The following is a 16,172-nucleotide window of genomic DNA, read 5'->3' as shown; positions in this document are numbered from 1 at the left end:
ATCATACTCCAGGTCCTAAAAATGGTATTGTAGTTATGATAGTATAGGGATATGAGCAATTTAAGATTTTATGCCTTGTGTTCCAGTCAGTCATTTATTCTGTACTAAAGCACATTCTATCCCACAAATAGCTGCACTCCAGCAGCAAGTGATCCCTGCTGACACATTCTATCCCATGACTGAAAGACAGTCTGTAGCAATGTACCTGTGTAATTAGCACACATTCAAGTCAAGCACAAGTTATCACTCTGGCAATAAGACACAACAGTTTGAGGGACAGGGATAACTGAGAAACCCCCTTAGGCACATTATCTGAAAAGAAACAGACTTTGTTTGACTGAAATCCTTAACTACAAAGAAAAATCACCTGAGGTCTACCTGAGCTTAAAATATCCAGAGAATATCCTATAGAGTTAAGCAAGTTTTATTGTTGGCTTAAAGGAGGCGGGAATTTCACCTTTCTGCACGGTCACTTTTGTGTCAACTCCCCTGAAGAAACCGAACCAGCAAGATTTGCTACTTCTCCAGAGTGCAAAGCAACACCTGCTAGGTGGTGGCCTGACTTCATTACATCTGGTTCCTCCCAAAATCCAACTATTCTCAAAAGATATAGATCTAAGATAATGGCTGCTTATTTCAAATTGGAGAGGTTTCCTTCCTGCTGGGTTGAAACCTGCTCTTTCTCTCTCCACGCTCACAGGATGCTGCTCCTGCACTCCTGCTTTTAGCTATACTGATTAGCTACACCAGTGACAGCTCTGAGTTCGAGGGTGAGGACAAGCAGCATATCCAATCCAGCAGCAGGAGGAGATATTGTCATCAGTATATCAGCACCAGCTCATCAGAGCTTGATCACTGCTACTTACGCCTGGGTTTTCGACAGTCTTCTTTAATCACATCAAGGGTCACTTTAAACAGCTCCTTATCATGGTCAGTCACCTGAAGAAAAAAGAAGAAATTTGCCTTGCTGTTGAAAAACAATCCAATGCCATGGTGTATTCTAACCTAACACTGTCATAATTACACTCGGCATTTTATGCTGCCCCCAAGACTAATAATGAATGTCAAATCTTCAGGCAATATTTTTACTACTACAAGCAGCACCCATGAGTTAGGTGAAGAACATGATACAACTAAGTCACCACCCAAAGGAGGGTGACTGACTCAGCAGAACAGCAAGCTTGAACCCACTTTGATAAGGAGAACTGTCCCAGGGCCCAGGATTCAGTGAGTTCAGCTGGATAAGAGCAGTTTGGCAGCCCAGTGAACACAGACAGAACTTGGAACAATTCAGTGGGGGATACAGAGATACAACCAACAGTGAAGTAAGATGCAGAAAAGACTTGTGAGTCAACTGAGAGCACCTGGATGTCCAGCTTCTCTTTCTGAAACATTTCTGCTATTTCTGCAATATTTTTACTGTTTTCATTGATTATGAAAGTCATACCACTGAACTTGTTTGCAACCACAGCTCAGTTCCTTACATAGTATAAGTCTTTGGAGCTGCTAGGTTTCTGGAAAACCACTCCTTTTTCTTGTAGCATCTTTATTGCTTCCTTAAAAACATTGTGAATCCTTTTGGAACTGGAACTACTTTTTGACTTCACCTGAATGGGAAGAAAGGAATGAAGCAGATAGTGAGAAATCTCAGCTCAACCAAAGTTACCAGCAAAAGCTCCAGATGCTTTGAAGAAGAAGATGACTTTAACGAGAATTTTGTTACACATTTTTCTTCATTTAGTAAGTCACAAATCATATCTGTTATGTATGAAATAACCAATATCTCTGAACTTTAAACAAAACCCAAACACCAGAAGCTTGCACCCTTCTTAAGGAACCACAATCTCTAAACTGACTTCTTTGTGATCTGCAGCTATTTGGTGATGTACCAAGAACTCTTTTTTTTTTGGGATATACTTGTGATGCTTGCAGATCAAGCTTTGTTCACTTTCTGAGTTTTCCTGGTAGTAACGGTAGGAAGGCAGGAAAATCAGTATTTTGTAAGGTGATATTCATGAGAAATTCAAGTGCTGAGGACTGGATTCCCATTTCCTGATTTCAGGGAAAGGAGAAAACTGACAAAACCAGTATTTGTTTCTTGCCCCCTTTGTTTCCAAATTTTTACAAACACTCTGGTCATGCTCTCAGGAGCTTCTCCACAGCCTAATTAAGTAAAAGGTTAAAGAGCATGCAAGAAATTAAGACAAGTATACAAAATAAGGAAACAAAGAATTCAGTTTTGAGGGTAGGTGGGAAATTAGTTTCTTGTGAAAGGAGAACAGTGTGCCTGGAAGTCCATAACTGAGGTTATTTAGAACACAGGGTTCTGTGTTTGGGATACATCTAACACAGTAGAAGGAGGGGGAGGGGGAAAAAAAAAACAGGGAAAAGCAGGGTTTGTTTGGAGGTAGAGCAGAGCTAAGAGAGTGGAATGACAGCTAGGGAAGTTGAGAAGGAAATAATTAGTTGTGGAGAAGGGAAAGTATGGGTAGATAAGAGCAAGACTATGATTTACTCTTCTGCATCTCCATCTGTCCTACTGTGTCCTTCAACCTCCCATTTATCTACACAGACTGCCTCGGTTCCCCAATTGCTGTTTTCTCATCCGTTGGGAGCACACTGTGCTCCCTGTGGTTTTCTTTGAGAAGGGAGCTAAACTGCTGCCCACAAACCACCATGTGATAACTAGAACCACACCAGAGCAACCGGAGCAAGATTTGCCAAGCCATTCCTTCAACTATCACCATAATGTTCCCACCCTATTCTGAACAAAACCATCAGACTTCACATATCCTACTTCACATATCCTACTTCACTCACCAGCTCAGAAGCCTCGGGAGTGAAGCAGGCAATCACCATGGACTAGAAAGAATGTACATGAATATGCAAAACGGACACCACAGGAACAAAGGAAGAATATCTTTTCACAAAACATTCATTCAATCCATTTGCAGTTCTCAAGTGACACTCCAACAGCCTGGAAGCTGAGGCGTTTAACTGGGAATAATTTGGAGATCCCAAAGAAGCATTGGTGTTAGCATGCATCACAAGTTTCTCCCTCCTGTTCCTCCAGATAACCCTCAGGGTTTCAACAGGCCATAATCACATCTCTCTCTCTGTTCCACAACAGCGAACTCTCTTTTTCCTCTCAAATCGCCAGTAAAAATAATTGCTGAATACTTCAACAGAAGTAATTAACACAGAACAATGGCACTTATTCTCAGTTCAGTTTTCTCTGTTTCAGACTGAAGGATTCAGTGCCTGAACCTTGTCTGTCCTCCTGTCCACCACAGCCATTAATCTGGATAACAACAGACTCTACTTCTAATTACAAACTTTGCCATACATCTGGACACCATTCCAGTCACAGCATTAATACCACTATGGTATTTCTCTTCACTGTGCCTCTTCTGATGAAGAAACAAACATAAAATGCAGCAGGAAGGATTAAGTGAAGAGAGTATTTGCTCACAGAAAAGCAGATTCTCATAGCCATATGTAAAATGAAGAGACTTTGCCTCTCACTCAAATGCAGTAATAAATCCTCAAGAATGTTAAAAATTGCTAGCAAAGCAACCAACTCAAGACTCTGATCAATTTTTAATGTGAAAGCAAACATTTGGGGAGAAAAAAATATAAAAATATTTCCAAAGAAGCACAATAATTATTCAGTTTGGCTTACCACTGAAATCCTGTCAGAAAAGGGAGATAATTAAAAACAGACTCTGTGTGAACTGACACACAGCTCAGCCTGGATGTACACTGAAACAGAATCACTAAGAATGCAAGTCAAGGCATTGACAGAGTGAAAGCAGCAAGGCCGTATTACAAGTAAGCAGCTGCTACATATCAGCACTCTCTCATATGTGCTGCAGAATCGACGGAAAAGGGCTTCATGGCAGAAGGACTGTTTCTGAAAAACAAATTAGGGCTCCTGCCCACTTTAATAATACTGTATTATATATTAATTCAATAATGTTGTATATCATTGGTGTTTAATAGTACCATAAAATGACAGGAAAAATTTGGGGTTTTTTCCTGGTGTACTCTAGAACATGCTTCCTCCTCTCCATTCCTCTAGAATTTGTCAACACAGTCTGAAATTGCTTAGTCTGCCCTTTTGGTCCACCCAAAGTCACTCCAGCATCTCATCCTGCAATTTCACAAGTCAATAGTACTTCTCCCCAGTGCCTCTCACAATATTCACACCTCCTTTTGCAAAGTTCCCCTCTTGGGCATGCCTTAGTTTCACGGTGCACCATTTCAGGCTCTCTGGAGCAGTAACAACAGGGTCTTCCCCTTCTCTTCCAAATCAGGTCCTTTTCAAATAAATCAAGCTGTACATCCAAAATAGGAGCATTCAATCAGTCATCCCTTCTGCAGAACACATCGTGTGTGTGTGTGTGTGTGTGTGTGTGTGTGTGTGTGTGTGTGTGTGTGTGTGACCTGAGACAGAAGCAGCTATTAAATAATAATTTTACTATCATTACCCGCATTCCCAAGACTGGCTAAGGGCTCTGTAGCGAAGCCAAAAGAAGAATCTGTGTATCCAGAATTAAACTGGTACTTTAATCAATATATTCCATCTGATAGGCTTCACACAGCATAGTGGGCTGGTGCTGTGCAACCAGTTTTACTCAGATCTTTAAAACAAGACAAATTCTCTGTACAATCAATAATAGGTCAAAGAAACGAAGTGGTACAGGAATTCGTGAGTCTGTTCAAAATAATGGAACTATGTAACCTTTGACTCGTTATGAATCACGCCCTGATGGTGTTAAAGTTTCCTGGTATAACCACTCATGTGATTCTACTCATGGAATCACCTTTTGCAGTTTTTCTTGTAAAGTTTAATCCTGGGCTTAGACAGGTGACAATTTTAGTAATAGTGATCCTGGACATGTCAGTCCTGAAGTCCTATAATAACTTTGCAATATACATATTTAAAGCAGTGGTGAAGCTTTCCCGAGAGGCAGAAAGACAAGGACACTGCATCAAGAACTGATAATGAACTGTGTTACACCTACAGTTCATTGTACAGGGTAGACACAGGCTGTGAACAACACTGTAAAACTTCCTGCTTTAACTACTTCTCGTTGGCGACCTTGAGATAATATTCAAATCAAGAGAAGTACAAACAGCACACTCTGGAAAGCACAACTCAAGTTACGTGTCCAAGCCAGTGACATTCACAAACTGGAATGGTAGCACCAAAATAGCACACACTATAGCTTATGCATGGCAGAAGGGCAGAAATATTGTTACTCAAGACTGGCTGGTTTAAAGCATCTAATTCAGTTGAGAAATTGGATGGATCTACTTTACATGTAGCTTTCTTTAAAAAAGGAACCAAAGGTTTGTCCACTTTCCCAACATAATTGCATAAGTCCAGCAAGTACACTCTGGAGGTTCTCTGAACACAAAATTACTTTTTCTTGTTTTACTTATAGTCTTCCTTCTGGTACCCACCCCTCCAGCCTCAAAAGTCACTGGTTTTAAGGACAGGGAAAAAGCTGCACCTTAGGGATAAATGGGCCACTGGTTATGCAAATTAAAGCTCCAGTGGCTTTAAAACTTATAAAAGATTTGTTAATTTTTAACTATTTTTAAAAGTAGTTAAATTCTCTTCCTCATCATCTGTAGACTATAAAATTAATTTTTTGTGAGTATATGTCTGAGAAGAAGAAATTATTTCAGTTCTGCCAGGTGCATCTGCTAGAGGGAAATTTATTCTGAAGAAGCAGAAGACTTCACTGCCAGGTAGGCATCAGGACTGGAACGGGGTATTGTAGGACATGTACGGGATGTGGACAGGGCTCAGCTACACAGTGATGCTGAAAAGGAACACACAGAGGCTGCCTACCTCAAACTATCCCAGCTAACTCCTTCCATCTTCACCCTCTGCTCCACTCTACTGCAGCTCACCACCTCCCTGGAGAAAATATTCCATGGGAATTCACTCTTCCTCTATGATGAACACCATGCAAGTACTTCAGAAGTTGGGAAAGAGATGAAGGGGGTGCACCACCTCTTCTATGATCACAGGGAAAGGAAGAGAAAATAAAGCAACTAGTGCTCTAGAACACTGGAATCAGGATAAAAAATTACCTATACATCCAAATAACTCATCCTTTTACATCCAGGAAAAGTACAAGAAGTGAGCAAGTGTGTGTATTGTGGCATGGCCTAATTAGCTGAGTTGGCTCTTTAGCTCCTGCCTTGCCAAACAGGCCTGAAATAACAGTGTTCCACATCAGCAGCACCATTTATCCTCTTGCTTTGAGGGCAGTGCAAAACAAAAGCCTACTGAAGAGAAAAGAAAGAGAGGGACAGAAATCAGATCTATTACACTTACTTTTGTGGATAGAACTGGGTGCTTGACCCTTTGCCAAGTATGAAAAGTGACACCTTCTAGAGACAGAGTAGAGGAACAAGGAAATACATTTCCAGAGCATTACTAGGCACTCCTCTTAAGGCATTCATGCCACTTGACAACTGCAGGTCCTTTCTTATGCAAGAACAGATAACCTTCTTTGCAAGAAATTCATAGTAAAGGACAATAGGGAGAACTGCAATTTCTAAATAAGCATCTGTGTGCCCAGTTTTCTGGGACATATACTCACATCCTTGCATCAGGGTCAGGAGAAACTATTAATTATTATGATAGCTCTTCATAACTTTTAACAACACTGATGCTACATTATCTTTCTTGGTTTGGGGTTTTTGAGTTCGTCTTTTTTGGTTGGTTGGTGTTTGGTTTGGGTTTTCTTGGGGTTTTCTTTTTTTTTGTCTTTCTATGTTTGTTCTGCACCAGTTCCTACTTTAAATGGCTTTATAAATTATTTATCTTTGTCTTTCTATAAATGCTGAAACATTTAAGTTTCTAGTATTGGACACAATGGCCACTACTTCCTTTAATGTAAAGTGTTTGAGAACGTTTAATACTGTTCCAGCTAGTTTAAAAAGTACCAGGTGCCATGTTGGATAATCTACTAGCAAACTTTTCTCTCTAAAAGGAGAATAGCTCCTCTTAGTGCTAATATATCCATATTTGTTTTAAAGCAAACCAGAAAAAAATGCCTTAAATAAAAACAAAACAACCCCAAAACCAAACAAACAAAACAAAACCACGAAAAAACCACATCCCAATGCAGCTATCAAGAACATCTATCAGCAGCAGTTCAACAAGGCCAACAAGAAAAGAGCTACTTCTCATTATTATTTGACCTCATCTGCAAGAGACTGGCTTTTGTGTTATTTTGTTTGGGTTTCTTAAGAATTAAACAAACATTAGAAGTCAACATAACATAGCACTTAACATTACAGTGCACATCAAAATCAGGGTGAAAATGACTACCAGGGATTTATTTCTCTACAGAAAACCAAAAAGCAAATGAATCACAACACTCCAGCTTAAGTTTCAATTGCCTTTGCTTTCATGGTAGAAGACAGAACTCTCTTATCTGTTTATGCTTTGAAAAAGTACACGGTATTATTTCCCCGCACTAAAAGCTTGGAACAGGTGCATTCACTCACCTCTTGACAGCTGGGGCTGGGTAGATGCACACCAGCCAGAGACACCAGAGAATCAACTGTCTCCAACTCCTGCTGGTAAAAGGTCTGAATTTTGTTTTCTAATAGAAAGCCTTGCACTTTCTCATGCAGCATTTGGATTGAGAAATTCTGACCCTCCAAGCCACTACAAGGATACACAGAACATGTCAAAAGGCAAGAAATGGGTTTTAGAACAATTACACAAAGTCAGTCCACTAGACTGGTTTCAAAGGTCAAAGGATGTTTTGCTGTCCTTCAAGAATTTGAATTTTAATCCTTAATTAAAACAGAACATTTTTATAAACACAAACATTCAACTGTTCTTCTTCAATCACTTGCTGTTATAGTTTTGTGAATTTAAGATCTGCAGTCTCTGAAACAACACTACATGCACCAGGCCTCCCAATAAGCATCCAGCTATCCTGAAACTGAGTACAGGAGTGGGTGTTTGACTCAATTTATTGAGGTTATGTATTTGTCATTTGACAATGACAAGGGCAGGAGAGCATTTCAGTGGAATAGCTCCTTAACCTTACACATAAAACAACATCAGGCAAGGATACTTCTCCATCCTCTCTGCTGACCTCAGCTCCAAATCTTGCTCTAAATCCCATCTTTTTTTCACTAGAGGAAAGAAGTCTGTACACAGTATTTTACTTTCTTCCTAATATTCACTTCAGTTTGGCATTATATTTCTTTCCTCAGATTATGGACAGGTACCTCATCTCTATGGATCACTAATTACTTGGGAGAAAAGCAGTCTGCTACTGTATATTAATGCAGTCTAAATCACAGTCAGGCCCTGTTCTATTTTTTTTTTCCAGAGTTATTACAACAACAAGTAAACAATCATAATATCCCATACTTTGCCCCAGGAGCAGTCCTGGATTCTGCATTTACCTCTGTGTTTCCTCAGGGCCCTTGAAAGGTTTATCATAAACTTCTCTATAGAGACAGGGGAGCTCCAGCATTCTTGAAATCTGCACATCACACACAGGATCATCCACTTTATCTGGAGAGGCAATGAGAACACATAGACCTGGCCAGGACTGCCATATAATTTTTTAAGCAAGCAAACCTGAGGCAGCACAACAGAGCTTCACAGCCAGTATTAAATTGGCAAAATTTGTTCACTGTGGTTTTTATAAAAATAAACCACAAAGGCCAATCCTTCTTTTACAGTTTACAAGGAGGTAAAATGGCCTGTTGTGGTGCATTACAGATTATGCTTTTGTCTGACAACTTATTTAACCAGAATTTATGATCTCTATTTTACCTTTCAGCAGTCTTTATCCATTAAATGAAATTAACACATAGTAAGGAGCTTTATTTGGGCCAAAGTGAAAGCAATTTAGAGGCTATTTGAATTGCATGGCTCTCTTTGGTATTATTACTAACCCATGAATGAGTTGTATATACTCATAAATTTTCTGTCTGGAAAGGAGGGCTGAACTCCCTTGAAAATTTAAGATAGAGCTGAAAAAAATCTAGATTTTTTTATCTGACTTACACAGGGTTTTTAAAAGACAGGCTTTTCCTCACTAAAGAAATATTTTCAGTATTATCTCTGAAAGATCTCACTGGGGAAAACCAACTCTTACACAACAGCACAGACACAGAACTGAGAAGAAGTTATGTAACTGGAAGCTCCCAGGGCATAAACCGTGGGCTGCAGAGGCCTGCTGCTCAAAGAGCTGTCAGACACAGAGGCAGCACCTGCATGCAGATCGCACCTGCATGCAGATCTGTGCCTGAGGAACACTTCTCCCACATCCTGCAGAGCCAGGGAGCTTAGGAGAAGCCAGGCTTCAGTGGGACACTGCCCACATGCTGCTGCCTGCCCATGGAATGGATTGTACAGGCTGTGACAAACAGCAGCCACTTCTCCAAAGCCCTTGCTGCCCTTGCTGCCCTTGCTGAAGTGGGACACAGAAGGTCACCAGCTCCCTTCCCATGGGCTTTGGCTGCTCTACTTCAACAGAGAGAAATCTGAAGAGCACATCACTCTTGTTGACACCCAACCACAGTATCTGCACAGTATTCTTGTACACATGCTAATCAGCTTTTACAGTTTTTCCAGGAATGCCTCGTTTACAGGCAATCTAATCTCACACATTACATAGTGTGTCTTCCAACCTTATGCTGCTATGGTTGAAATAAAGATACACAGATGAAAATCCTTAGAAAAATGAGATGCCAGAAAATAAATTGGAAAATATCCAATTAATTACATACAGCTCAGATATTTTCACAGATTCAGACATCTTAGTTACATACATCACATTATGAGAGTCATAACACTCACATAAACATGAAGCCTGAATTTCTCTTTGTTGCCTATAGGTTCGGATGTGACCTCTGACCCTGACAACATCTCCAATCTCAGGTTTGGTTTTCTGGCTTACTGTTTCTTGGAGTTTCTTCATCTGTTCAAACACACTGAGACTGCTGGGTGTGCTTGGATGACCTGCAAGAAGTGAGGGAAAGGGAGTCAGGCTCTAAAGTCAATGCATTAATTGTCCTTTTGCATTCATCCACCTAAGAACCACAGGAGTCATATTACTAAAAAAGGGTAAGGTCCCAGGCACAGTGAGACCTGGGTAGCAAAACTTCTGGGTGACAAAGTTAGTTAACTGTATCATATTTATTTAAATTGTTCACCTGGGGAAGACATAAAAAGGAGAAGATACTGATTTACCACTGAAAATGTCATAGATGGGTTGCAAAATTGAAAAATAAATTTGAAATGGTTGTTGTCATTTTTTGATTTTGTCATGCTAAGATGGATGAGAGGGGAAAAGTCAGCTGAACTTTTTATATAAAAGAAGAATGAGTCATCTGAGGTGGGGCCAAAGCATTCATGTGATGCAATTTGATGTCTACACTGGGGCGAATAGAACTGAGGTGAATGCCACTTGACAGAACTTGACGTTTACATAACACAACTTTGTAGGACAGTAATTCTTCATAATTTAAAACCTGATTAATGCTCCAAGTATCCCTGATCACAATTACAAAAGGCTGGCAGAAAGTTTCCTGTGCCCCCTAAGAGCTTTCTTCAGCAGGTACAAATGAATGAATTGCCATTCTTAGCATAGTGTCCACCCAAGCACTAGTGACGTATGTGTAAAATAAGAATACAAGGCTGAAAATCATTCTTGGCCCTCATTCTATTTCAAGCAGTATTTCATGCAATTTCTTTTAATGCATCTAAGTTCCTCATTTAAGTTCCTCAAAACTGATTTGATTGCATGTCTCCTTTTTTTTTTTTTTTTTTTGAGAGAGAGCTGTGCCAGATCATCACCTCTCCAAAGTGAGAGCTGTCTTCTACATTCCAGTTGGGACCGTTTGTACCACCTGTCATATGATCGTTAAGTATAAGTATGAATTATCTGTCTGTATAAATGGGTTTGTTCCACAGACATTAGAGTTTTTAACTTTTACATCAAGCTTTCTTTTCTCCATTCTATTAATATGTATTCTAACACTGCAGATGACACCAGTAAGATTTATTTCAGTAGGATTTGATCAGCTCCATATTAGGGTTGTCAATCCACTACATGGGCTTCCAAGAAGATCCAACGTAGAAAGAATTCTGTACTTTGATCTACAAGAAACAGTGGGAGAAAAAGCAAAGAGACAGCCAGACACTGGTGAGTTGTTCTGTTAGTGAGTGCAATAATACATTCATTTCAAATGCACAATTACTGCACATTTAAGACTTGCCCAAACTGTAAAAGACTGCTGGCATTCTCCCACTGTGTTTGAAACTACTTTCAAGTTCATTGCTGACAGTGTCTGTATGAGCAGGAGCATATGAACACAAACAAGGCAAGGATAAATCCTGAAACCATAACCACAAGGGCAGGTCGATGGACTGACTTTGGAAACAGAAGTTGTGGCACATTTCCAGCCTAGTTCCTTACTAGATGAAGTCACAGAAAGAACCTTAACAGGCAAATTCTCTGAACAATGTCACAGCATAGAACTGAAATATCATATTACTCAAATAAGGAAAAGGGAGGGACAGGACATAATGTAATGGCTTTATTGGCATCACCCTTGAATACAGCACAAAAACTAATAGAAAATTCCCAAAATGGCCCAGGCAGTATGATGTGGTAGTTTAAAACAAAAGAAAAAAAAATTGAACAGTTGAATTTGCTCTTCAAGTTTGATCACTTCCTAAATTATTTAAGGTAGACTAAGTAAAAACATACAGTCAAAAGAGGACTTGTTTATTTGATAAATTACCTGATAAAGATGTTTCTGCTACCATGGGATTTTTCCAGCAGACACAATTTATAACTCCAGTACTATCATCCACTGCAAAAAAAAAAAAAAAAGAATTGCAAGAATTACAGACTAGAAAAGCAGGCAGTTGTGTTCCAAGAATTGAAGATACATAAATATGCAGGGAGATAACTGCCAAGGATATCTCATTCCCACTGGTTTGGAAGGTAAAGTGGGTGTCCAAACTCTTCTCACATATCTGAAATAATTTCCACAGTTGTTTCAGACATGGAAGTAGCTCAGCACCAGATGTGCTTATATGCATAGTCAGCAAAGTTACAGGTATATTCTCAAAGAAAGATCATACATTAACTTAAATTATGAGGCTTCAGTACATGTATGGGATACTGAGGGGTTTCAATCTCATTGACAAGGTCAGGAGAAGTATCAGTGTTGAAGGCTGAAGTCAGGCAAATTAAAACAGGAAACCAGGTACAAACCACAGAAGTTTTACTGTTACAGTGAGAAAACAGCACTGCAACATTTGGGGATGCAACCATGTGAATAAACCATCAGTGCAGCTACCTGCACCTGCATTAATTTCCATGTCAATATCACGCTCTAAGTCTGCTGGTCTTTCCAATACAAGATGATGTCCAGGGAGCAGAAAGGCAGCTCCTCTAGGCAGGAAGGACAGAAGACAGTACATGTTTGTGGTTCTACTCTAAGCCAGGAATCCCCAACTTAAAGTGTAGGTGCTGGTGGCATGCATGCCACTTCCGCTGCTGAAAAGGCTCATCACCTTCTCCTGAGCATGGAGCTGTTTTTCCTGTTTTGCCAGTGTCCAATGAAAATAAGCTTTATGATTTCTCCTCCAGGCACTGCATTGTCAATGACAGCATGAAAAGACAAAACTCAAAGGAAACAAAATCTGTCAGAAGAATCAATTTTCTGATGATCAAGGGACTGTATATAGATGGCCTGTGCAACAAACACCCTAAATAGAAAGGAAATAAATGTCTGTCAAGGATCATCCAGCCAATGCACCTTGCCTCTTGAATGTAACATCTCCAAGACTGAGATTCCACTCCTCACAAATGGAAACCTGCAATTGCCTTCTGCTCCTTAAACCAGGTCTGTGACTAAAAAAGTAACAGCAATGTTTACCATGAAGGTGCTGATTGGTACCTGCAGTCATTTCCTCTGGAAACCATAGCATCAAAGCAAAATGCCTTTGCATTGTCTCACGTGTTTTAAAACAATCTCCCTGTTTGGGGGGTCTAATTTCAAATCATTGTCTTGCCTTCCTCTTTCCAAGCAGTTTAGCTGCACATATCTATTAGCAAACTTACAGCACTTATAAGATGCAGGCAATTCCAAATTCCATCACAAAAGTATGCTCCTCTCTGCTATCTCTGTTTTGAGCTGCTGTGTCTGCAACTATTTCAGCAGCTTTAATTTTGTACCAGAGCACAGATAACGATCTGCTGGTAGGATTTCCTCTCCTTGGTACAGACAGACAGCAACTATTTCAGTAGGAGTCAGAACCCTCATAAACCATGCCAAGCCATCCATGCAAGCCAGCAATGGCAACAAGAAGCAGGGCAGATGACATTTCACTCTTGCATTCCCACATTTCTAGATGTTCCAGCTTGCACCAGCCGAGACAGACTGGCTTCCTAAGAAAGGCTTGGAAACAAACCAAAAAAGACTGAAGGATTAGGAGGCCAGACTCCTCCTCCTCAATGTAACAGCTGAAAATGGAGTCCTGGAGAGACTGACCTGTACTTGACCACACAAAGAATCTGGTAGCAGAGCAAGGCTCTGAAACAGAGTTTTGCAATTTCATAGATAAAAGCTCTGAGCAGAAAGACAAGTAACTCCTGAAGTGCAGATGAATGAGAACTCTTGCAATTGTATTCTAACCAGACAAGAGAATGTTTATCTATTTTAAATGTACTCAAGGGGTCTACAAACTTTTGAAAACTTCCTGTGCTCCCTGTGCCGCCCTTCCTCATCTCTTTGGGTTTAAACTTTTGTTTATTTGGATTTTTTGTGGCTTTGCTTTTTGTTTGTTGGGGTTTTTTTTCCCCTGTTATTTGTTTGTTTGGCTTTGGTTTCTTTGATTCTTGCTTAATTATTTGAGGAGTAGCTCAAAGCTACCTGTTAAATGAGATAACTGTGTAAACTTTTATTTCTTTATGATAAAAAGGGTATGGCTCTTGTCAGACCTGCAGGAACCTACTGAGATGTTGGTGAATTATTTTTTTTAATTTGATTTTAACTCAACTGCCTTTCAGCCTTTCAAGTCAGTTTTGGAGTACAAAGAAAATCACACGTGATGTTTGGTGTTGTTAAAAAGGAAAGGGGAAAAAAGAGGTTAGAAAGGTGCATTAGGTAAAATATGACCTTGATCAAAGCTATGTTTTAATTAGATATCTTTCTCCTAACTTATCATAATAACAGCAAAAAACATTCAAATCAAAGTGCCAAAATCAGATATTACACAGCATGTAATTTTTATTTTTTAATCCAGGAAAGAGTAAATTAACTCTTTTTTACAGTTACAATTTTTCATCAGTTCTGGCTGTAGAGTTTTCAGCAGAGGACCTAAGATTCTTTAAAGTGAGTGATGTGTATTCTGAAGCAGATAGGAAATAAGGGGGGAGGATCATGGCAGGGACACAAAGACATTTCAGGCCCCTATCAGAAGGAAAGTACAAAGGGGGAATTGCTTTGTAAGTCACTTTTAAGCAGATGGAAAGTGAGCTAGTCCTGAGCAGTGTGTGGCACTCCAACTGATGCAACCCCTGTGACTCACCAGAATCTGTTGAACTGAGAGATGCAAGAAGTTACAAGCAGGAAACTGTCTAAGAAGTTACAATTTTGCTCTGGCACAGTCGGCCTGCCTGAAAGGGAGGGCAGGCTGGGGAGGGGCACCCTGGCAGGTAGCCTGAAAACTCAAACCAGGAACTGCTGGAACAAAGAGTGGAGTCGGATGTGAAAGGACAGCAGGAAGCCAGGCATACTGTGAGCTGCACTTGAAGGTCGGCTGATCTAAGGCCTTAATTCCACTACTTTGCAGTTTCTTTTTATTTCTATTCCTCCACTTTCTGCCCCAGTCAAACATTTTCAACAGGTTTAGTTGTTAAATGGATGCTGACAGCAGCATGGAAAACCCTTATCCATAGAACTGGTTTTATCTTGGTCATTTTGATTCTGTCTTCCTCTGTTCTCTTGAAGTGATAAATGCATTTGCAGTCAACGCCACTCTGCAGCCGTTTGATGCTGGGGAACTTGGGACCAGGTTAATTCATCAGCTGTATCTTCACAGTACTCCCCAGGGTCTGGGAACTGCAATTTTACAAGCAAGGGAATTGGGAAGGAGAGGAGGCACTCTGTGATTCACCTCCACCAGGTGAAAATCCATGGATGAGGAAGACACTGGCTATAAGGGCTTCAATAGGATCTGTGCACTTGGCACCCCCTTCCTACTGTGAGGTGACCTCCCTCCACCTTTTGAGACTTGCCACATCACCACTGCTCCACTCTGCTTCTTCTCCAGATGTAAAATACAGCTGAACAAAATGACAATCAGATGGTTCCATGTTAATAAAACTGAATACTGGGAAAAGCAATACAGAGGAGACAACTCCCAGCTGATGTTGGCAAGGACTGGTACTATGATGCTTGAGTTCATTTGATAACACCCTTGTGCACCTAAAGATATACAAGCTCCTCACTGCTATTAGAAGTTGGCTCCAAGATATGACAAGACATACAAAAGGTCAGAAGAGATTTTGAAGGTTCAAACATGGAAGAAGTGATTTCCCATTTGTGGGCACTGTTAAATACATTTGCATTTGACCAAAGGGACTGCAAATAGGAGAAGAAGATGGCAGTGTTCAGTGACAAAGCAACAACTAAAATTAAGATTTGCTACATGACCCCACATGAATGAGTTACTCTTTGCTAACTATTTAATGCTCCATTTTTGAAATGGGGATAAACACTAGCTTCCCTACATTTGCCAAGTAATCTCAGCTGTAGATATACATTATATTAGAATAAGAGCACATTTGTTTCAAGAATGCACAATGAGCAAATAAAGAATCCTTTCAGTTCTAACAATAACTAAGACAAAAGGCTGATAAGTGCAAGAAGAAAGACATTTTCCTTACCTCCACAATTATAAAAGGCATCTCGCTCCTTCGTTTGAACCACTATCCCAATAACATCCACCTGTCTGATCGGATGTCCATTATAAAAGAATATACCTAGACACAAAACATGCTTGATTAGTGTATCTATTTGTGTCAACACCCTACCCTACATAGCCACATTTGTCAGTAAAAAAAACATGCTTTCCTACATATTTAATATAT

The 16,172-nt window shown here is 40.0% G+C and overlaps 1 protein-coding gene across 2 annotated transcripts in view; it reads right to left on the bottom strand.

Annotated features, from left to right (window-relative positions):
- Positions 1-16,172, bottom strand: part of STN1 (STN1 subunit of CST complex) — a 43,789-nt gene that overhangs the window by 7,327 nt on the left and 20,290 nt on the right. For both annotated transcript variants that reach the window (XM_066190973.1, XM_066190974.1), the window contains exons 3-9: positions 15,969-16,064; positions 11,809-11,880; positions 9,860-10,021; positions 8,455-8,566; positions 7,537-7,699; positions 1,485-1,607; positions 867-939 (exon numbers count right to left, since the gene is read on the bottom strand). In XM_066190973.1, the coding sequence (XP_066047070.1) occupies positions 867-939; positions 1,485-1,607; positions 7,537-7,699; positions 8,455-8,566; positions 9,860-10,021; positions 11,809-11,880; positions 15,969-16,064 (801 nt within the window). The remainder of the gene's footprint in view (positions 1-866; positions 940-1,484; positions 1,608-7,536; positions 7,700-8,454; positions 8,567-9,859; positions 10,022-11,808; positions 11,881-15,968; positions 16,065-16,172) is intronic.

This window comes from Chamaea fasciata, unplaced genomic scaffold, assembly GCF_029207755.1.
Source record: "Chamaea fasciata isolate MVZ Bird 193981 ecotype frontalis unplaced genomic scaffold, bChaFas1.0.hap1 SCAF_9, whole genome shotgun sequence".
NCBI lineage: Eukaryota > Metazoa > Chordata > Aves > Passeriformes > Sylviidae > Chamaea > Chamaea fasciata.
This window is presented reverse-complemented; position numbering and strand designations above follow the sequence as displayed.